This window comes from Carettochelys insculpta, chromosome 27, assembly GCF_033958435.1.
Source record: "Carettochelys insculpta isolate YL-2023 chromosome 27, ASM3395843v1, whole genome shotgun sequence".
NCBI classification, from domain to species: domain Eukaryota; kingdom Metazoa; phylum Chordata; order Testudines; family Carettochelyidae; genus Carettochelys; species Carettochelys insculpta.
The window spans coordinates 11,011,282-11,019,323 of NC_134163.1; the positions used below are offsets into that span (position 1 = coordinate 11,011,282).

At 51.3% G+C, this 8,042-nt stretch overlaps 1 protein-coding gene across 1 annotated transcript; it reads left to right on the forward strand.

Annotated features, from left to right (window-relative positions):
• Positions 1-511: 511 nt before the first annotated feature.
• Positions 512-6,573, forward strand: LOC142002106 (mast cell protease 1-like). Its single transcript, XM_074977937.1, has 5 exons — positions 512-557; positions 652-799; positions 3,673-3,811; positions 5,241-5,492; positions 6,439-6,573. The coding sequence occupies exons 1-5, from the start codon at positions 512-514 to the stop codon at positions 6,571-6,573; spliced, it is 720 nt and encodes a 239-aa protein (XP_074834038.1).
• Positions 6,574-8,042: the final 1,469 nt, after the last annotated feature.

Here is an 8,042-nt window from a genome sequence, read left to right on the forward strand (position 1 = left end):
CGAGAGGTCATCAAGTCCAGTCCCCTGTTTTCTGTTTCTCTGTTATATATTCGTCGTGTCAGTTCACTGTCTGCACGATTTCCAGATCTGAAGAAGTGGGTCTGCCCCACCAAAGCTCATCACCTAAAAATGATTTTGTTAGTCATTAAAGTGCTTTTTGGTTTTGTGTAGATCCTCTTGGGAGGAAGCAGAGGCACAGAAGAGGGATAGGGAGAGGCAGGTGGGTGGACATTAAGACCCAATGTCGCCCACAACTTTTCAGGTGCCCTACACCGCTGCATACTCTGTGCACAGGAAGGACGTACCTGCTGCTTTGGAGTAAGTCAGCGGGAAAGGGGAGGTGCAGGAGAGGTTGATCATTTCTGCTGTTTGTTTAGCCCAGCCCAGCTGATGTGGTTTTCAGGATTCCGAGCACTGTTGGTCTGAAGATATAAAACCAGCCACAGGGCAGCAAGAGGCTCAAGCTGCTGCCAAAGCTAGAAGAGGCGCCAGAAGAGCTGCGAACTCCGAGATGGGGCAGCTCCAATGCCTTCTCCCTTACCCTTCGGCTCATGCGGGTGAGCTGCAGAAGCCATGGGCTCGAGTCCATGCACCAGGTGAGGAAGGAGCTGTCTCCCCCTTCTCCTGCTTAGTCACCTGCGTGTCTTCCAGGTGCTCTGCGGAGTCAGATTGTGGGGGGGCATGAAGCCAAGCCCCACTCCAGACCCTACATGGCAGCCCTGAAGGTCTTTGGTGATTTCAGCTGTGGGGGATTTCGGGTGGCCCCGGACTGGGTGATGACCGCCGCTCACTGCATGGGGTAAGCCCTGGCCCTTCCCCACAAATGCATGGATGGCTTCTGGTTGGAACAGGAATATCAGAGCATTAGGGCAACTCATTAAAGGGCCTAACTCACTGGGAAAGGGTCCAGAAGACTCAGGGTTTGTCTGGGCAGAGAATTGCACCTGTTTGACTTAAGGTCTGATTTGAGCTGGATTCCATTATAATAACCCACAGCTCTGATGCAGCACTTTGTGTGGGTAAAGCTCAATAAGGGATGTTAATGTCATTATCCCTTGTTTACAGGTAAGGGAAACTGAGGCACCAGCCAGTGAAATGGCTTGCCCAAGAGTCACCCCATAGGCCAGGGGCAGTGCAAGGACTGGACCTGAGGGGTCCTGGGCCCCAGCCCAGCACTCGAGCTGCTAGGCTACGGTGGTTGGAAAAGCTGTGAGGACAGGCTGATTTCACTGTGACCTCGGGTGAGGTCAGCCTAGTTCAATGGCTGACGTTTAACCAAAACCAGAGACTCGTCACCCTGGGGGGTGCGCCGGTTTCACTAGATGAATCGAGCGGCTGCTGGGATGGAGTCCCCATGGCCCTGCTCCCAGGCAAGCCATGCAGTCCAGGGCAAAGCAGGTGCCACGTGCGACTCACTGCCAGTCTGACCTGGGAGCACGTGGCACCTGCTTTTCACAGGACTGAGTGCCTGCCCAAGGAGCAGGTGCTGGGGAGGCTCAGTAAGGTCTCATCCTGCAGGTGCTGGGCACCTTCCCTGAGAGGAGACAGGGCTGAGCACCTCACAGGGGTAGGTGCAACAAGAAATGACAAGGACATTCTTAGAGCAAACGCCTGGAACGCCCCTCCCACACTGAGCCCCAGCTCTGCCCCTCCCTACGAGGGCCACATGTGAGACCAGCCCTAGATACCCTGGCAAGGAGCTGCCCTCTGCTCCCAGCCCATGGCTCCTCCCAAGACATCATCCCTCCTGGTCAGAGTCCTGGTTCTCTCCCAAGCGCAGGGCAAAGAGCCTGATCTCTCTTCAACCTTCCTCATTCCCGATCTGCGCACGCCCTCCTTGGCCATTTGCCCCAGTGTACCCTAGCTCCACCTGGATGGTAACCCAGCAATCCCTCCTGCAAGTAATCCATCCCCCAGCCCCATCACGCTTCCAGCACAGGCTCCCAGCTGTAAGGAATGGACTTCCTTGGACCATCCAAACTCCTCTACGATGTGTATCACAACGGTACCAAGAGGCCCATCCAATATTCCCTCTATTTTTTCCATCCATGGGCAGAATAAATTTTGTTATGTGCACCGAGGTATGTGTGGATATGCACCACAAATAGAAACACACAATGCCAGCTGCGGATGCTCTGCCAGTCAGCTGGGCAGCACTAGAATCTTTCCCGGTTGGCTGCCCAAGCACTCAGCTGATAGGAAATGCCGCCCCTCTCGCGGAGAGCACCAAGTCTAACCAGGTAAAGGATGTGGAGGGAAGTGATTTGCACAGAGCAGTGGGCAGGAACTAACTCTGTAGTTCCTGAGTCACAGCACGCTGCCCTGCCCACTAGGCCACACTGCCCACAGGAAAGTAGCTTTGAATGAAAGCTGCTGATTGACTGTGGAATACAGCCCCTCCCCTCCTCTCAGGGCAGAGTTGCTGTTGTGCTTATAAGGAAGCGCACGGGATCTTTTGGGGGGAAAAGGCACTAAGTCGTGTTTACTGAAAATATAACATGAAAAGCAGCACCTGTATTCGCACAGATACAGCTTCTGCAGATGCTCTTAGGTTGAACCTCTCTAATCCGGGACTCTCTTCGCCGGCAACACGTGTAATCCAGCAAGATGTTAGTGAGCTGGGTGACCAATTATACTGGGTGTGGCCAAGTTTCCTGTGGTCCCATAAAGTTTGTTTCCAGCCACCAGTCCTGGTTCTCAGTGTTTTGTGCTGTTATTGAGCTGTAATTTACCCCTCAATGTCTTCTCAGAGCCCAGTCAGCAGTGGAAGTGTTGGTAATGTGCTAGACAATATTGACCTCCTGTAATCAGGAAACTTTGCTTGTCCGGCACCGTCCAGGTCCTGAAGGTGCCAGATTAGAGAGGTTCAACCTGTATTTACCAGTCTGTCAGGACTCAAGTCAACTTAGTGGCCAGTTACCTTGAACACAAGTGAGCGGCTGGGTTCTGTCAGCCATGATCAGAAGCTCTGAGGACCGAACCCAGAATCCTATGGAAAGAGCACCCCATTTTATATTTGTAAGTTCCCATTTGAGTCTGTGGGTTTTTCAATGTCATGCCGCAATCCTTGATCCTTAAGTGGTGTTAATCTCAGTTATCTTTTGATAGCACTTGTCAGGTTTTCCATCCTTACCTCTTGTTTGTCCGGCTCACTCTTCTGGGTGTCTGTCTGTCTGTCTCCAAGTTTTGTCAATTCAGCTAATTTAATTCTAGCACCCAGCACAGTGGGTGCTTCCTGATTGTCTCCGGAGTAATCACTTCTTCTCGACCATCTGGGCACTCCTGGCAGCTTTCACATTTTTCCTTAACTATGCACACATCCTCCACTCACACTGAGCAAGTGACAGAGAATTTCCTGCGAAAGGATTTTACAGAGAGTTTCAGACAGGATTAACTGTTAGGAAGGATTAGATAGCCACTAAAGGAATGACAAAAAAAAAAATCTTACGCAACTTACTTCGTAATGCAGTGAAGAAGGACAACTTATTGTGTAATGCTAACAAGACTGAAGACCTTACAGCAAATGTCTAGTCATAAGTGGCAGGGTGAAACAGACGCATTTAGAATTTATAAGCAAATACTATAGAACTTATTGCTTAAATTCTTGCACCAACACTAAAATACTATATTTTGGCTACACCACTGATGTAAGTGGCCTTGATGTATTTGAAGGAACATCACCGTCAGGCTCGGCGCTCACAATTACCATGCCCCAGAGGCCTCGCAGCAGATGTTTGCAGTTGAAAGCTACCACCTGCACCCAGAATACATGGTGCCCTACAATGACATTCTTCTCCTAAAGGAAACAGGAGTCTCTGCTGGTTTGTGAACCCTTGCACTGGCTACCTTTAAGGACACGTGTACCGTGCAATAAGAGATCTGTGGCATGGCTGCAGCTGATCTGGAGCAACGGGGCTAAAAGTGACAGCACAGACATCCCACAGAGTTATCATATGTGACTTTTCAAGAAAGAGAACACCCCTGAGAGGGAGTGTAACCAACTCATGCTGTATTAATGTACTGTACAGATCACTTTAACACAGTGGCTGTGGCCTCACTACCCCTCCCTTTCGGAAGGGGCATGTTAATGAGGCAATCTGGAAGATGCTAATGAGGCGCTGATATGACTATGCAGTGCCTCATTAGCATAATGGCAGCCATGCGCAATTCAAAGTGCCACTTTTGGAATGCACGCAGCCCATGTAGTCGGGAGGGAAACTAAATGGGAAGAAGGAGCTTTCAGAGTCAGGGGGTCCTTTCGAAAGGCTCCCTCCTGTCTACATGGGCTGCATGCGTTCCGAATTGCGCACACAGCTGTCGTTATGCTAATGGGGTATGCTGCATAGTCATATCAGCGCCTCATTAGCATCTTCCAAACTGCCTCATTAACATGCCCCTTCCAAAAGGGAGGGGTACTGTGGCCACAGCCAATGTGAGTTGGTAGATACTAGTAACTCGGGGGGTCCTCTTTTTTATATGGTAACCCTACCTCCTGGCTCTGAAACCCCATGAGCAGGGATTGCCTCGGAGCCAGCCTGCGCAGGAACATCTAGCAATTTTTAGCTCTGCTCCTGACCCGGGCCCTGAGCATCATGTATTTTTTACTGCCATGTAGACATACCCATAGAGTTTGTAGCTTTTAGGTAGTGCATCTTCCCTCTGGTATCTAAACCCAAATCTCTGGGCTTTGTCCTTATGGGACAGCTGTCCTCTCTGCTGCCATAGATTCAACCAGAAGCCTGCAGAGTCGACACCTGCACTACTACTGCATTATTCACGTCCTCGGCAGGGTTAAACTAACTGAACAGTCTCGGAGGACTCTTAGGTTTGGTCTATACTAGGCAAGAAAACCAACTGCAGATACGCAATTCTAGCTACTGCAGTTCCACAGCTAGAATTGACTTATCTGCCATCGACTTACCTGGCCGTCTGCCCAGAGGGAGGTCGACGGAAGAAACTCTCCTGTCAACCTCCCTTACGCCTTGTGAGATCGAGGAGTGGAGGGCTGGACTGTAAACCCCTGATCGTTCAATTTTACGCATCTCTACTACGTGCGCGAAATTGAACTCTGGAAAATTGACCCTGAAGGAGTCGCTCTTCCCCATAGTATAGACAAGTCCTCAGTCTGTAACTGCACAAACAACAAGCAGGCCTGTGGCACCGTAGAGAGATTAATGAATTTATTAGGTCATGAGCTTTCGTGGGCAGAGCCTAACACATTTGCTCCCCGCCCGTAACAGCTGAGCCACAAAGCCAACCTGAATAAATATGTCCAGGTCATCCCACTGCCCAAGAGCGGCAACGACCTCCCTGTGGACACCAAGTGCCTCGTGTCAGGATGGGGCCTCATCGATGCAGAGGTAGCGACCAAGAAGCTCTTCGAGACCAACGCCGCCGTCCTGAGCCGGAGGAAGTGTCTCATGTTCTACCCAGCGCTCAGCAGTGGCATGGTCTGTGCAGCCAGCTACCACCAACTCAGCGACATCAACTTCGTAAGTATCGCTGTCCCGTCCTGTCTTCCCCGAGGTCAGCAGGTGGGATGTGGCCACCTCAGAGGTAACAATTGCCCGCCAAAGGAGCACTCTGGAACACTGTCCTCCTTTTTCAGCCATGAGGAAGGCTGTAAAAGAGGCCAGTGGTGGATGGCTGTGCTGGCCGATGGGGCCTACACCCAGGGGTCCTGGCCTGGGAAAATCTCACCCTCCCTGGCTCTGGGGCTGGAGGAGATCTTATTCTCCACGGTGAAGGGACAAAGCTCCTCTGGTCTCATGGCCACTGGAAAGGAGCGAGCGGAGGTGTGGGAGGAGCTGGGACACAGGCAAAGGGGTTGGGCCCTGGGCAGAGCAGGATCTCAGGGAAGAGGCATGGCAGGGCTGGGAGATGAATGGGGGTAGGGCTCAGTGTTTCCTGGAAGCTGAGCACTTGGGCAGCCCGTCCAGGAGAGATTCAGGTGCTGCCCAGAGGAATAGCAGAGCACCTGCAACTGGCAGTGTGTGTGTGTAACAGTGGTGCACATCCGCACATGCCTCAGTGCACTAAACAAAATTTATTCTGTCTGTGGATGGAGAAAAGCAGAGGGACCCCTGATGGGGCTGCAGGAGAAGGGGTGGGGCCACGCTTCCAACACGGGGCCCAGCCCCGACTTCCTCCAGACCAGCTCACCTTTATCCGCCCCATGCACTGGGGCGGTTACCTATCACCCTGACTCCTAGAGCTCACGGCCCTGGGGGCTGCAGTCACACCATTGCTGGGAAGCCTGTGTAAGAGACTCCTGGGTCAACATGCTACCAGAGAGGTTGATCTGGTTGCCAGGAATTACACAGTGGTGAAAGCAGGATTTGAACTCAGCCATCAGTGGCACCAGAGCCTGCATTCGCACCAGCTAGTTCACAATGTACTTTGACAGTTTATGATCTACTTAACCCCTGTCTTTCTCAGGGGGACTCCGGTGGCCCTTTGGTCTGCAACGGAGAGGCACAGGGGATCGTCTCCTACGGTTTCCAGTTCCCTCCCTCGGTCTACACTCGCATCGCCCACTATCTACCCTGGATTCAAAAGCCAATGGGGCAGTGAGCAGGTAAGAAGATGCTAAGGATTCTCCAGCCTCTGCGCTTCCTTATGCTACAGTTACTGGCTTAGCTCTGCCCAGGGTTTACATGGAACTGTACGGATAACAACAGAAGGTCCAGCAGCAACTCCTCCTTTTGGGCCACCGCTGCCATCTAAGTATTATCATTCGTGGATCAGAGCTTTCCCCTGAGCCCCTCGCCAAGTTTTTATGCAGGCAAACCGCCCAGCTTAGCCTGGGGGAGGAGGGAGTGAAAACAATTCAGGATTTGGCCCTGACGGAGGGGAACAAGGCTGTCCTCAGCCACGCTGTTCAGAACACACGCAAATCCTGTAACAGAGAGGAGCGTTGCAAAGCCCGTGGCTTTTGACTGGACGCAGACAGGCTGTTAAACGCACTGTGTCGGAAATCACCGACTCAGCAAAACCCAAACTGTCTGACTCGGAGGCCTCACTTGATAGACAATATTAGCAATTTTTTTCTTCCAGATTGCAGAAACTGCAAATGTTGACAATTTCTAAGGGCAGTTCTACACAGCGAAGTTATTTCAAAATAACTATTAGCATCTGCACCACACAGCGGCTGTTTTGAAATAATGTCGAAATAGTGGATGGCTTATTTCGAAATAGGTGAACATCATTCTACCAGAATAGCACCTATTTTGACCTGTTTTGAAAGCGGGACTGTGTCGGCAGGGAACGGCACCTATTTCGAAATAAGGCATCTTCGAAAGTGGCATGCTACTAAACGGCCTGAAATATGCTAATGAGGCACAGATGCAAATTCCCCATGCCCCAAAAATGTTCAGGAAGAAGGGACCTCCAGAAGGACTTCCTTCCAGAAGACCCACCCCCAGCCGGGGGCCGTGCTTCTAAACGGCATTTTGGAGTCCAGAAGAACATCTTCCGGACCCCAAATCATGTGACCTTATGCTAATGAGGCACGGGGAATTTGCATCTGTGCCTCATTAGCATATTTCGGGCCATTTAGTAGCATGCCAGTGTTTAATGGCTTTATTTCGAAACAGGCTCTACTGTAGGTAGATGCTCTGTTTCGAAATAACCGAGAGCTATAGTTGAATGCATTGTGGATGCCGCTGCACTACATTCCCCTTTCGGAAGGGGAATGCAAATGTGGCTAATTGGAAAGGGAAGAGAGGCACTGATTTACATATCACATGGGTCATTTGCATAACGGCGGCCACTCACTGTTCTGGTTTTGGAAAAAAGAGTGCTGTTTTGGGGGAAAAAAAACCAAGCGGTGTAGACGGGGTTCCTTCAGAAACAAACCCCGTTTCCGAAAGAACCTTTCTTCACGTTAGTGTGAGTTTTGCACAATGTGAAGCTGCTGGGCTCTCAGCCTGCCTACCTTCCTGCAGCTGCAGGCAGGCTCAGAGCTTCTTCCCCTGCCTTCCCAGAGCAGCGCTAGGCACCACACTGGGAAGGAAGGGGGAAAGCTTTTAGCTCACCTAGCC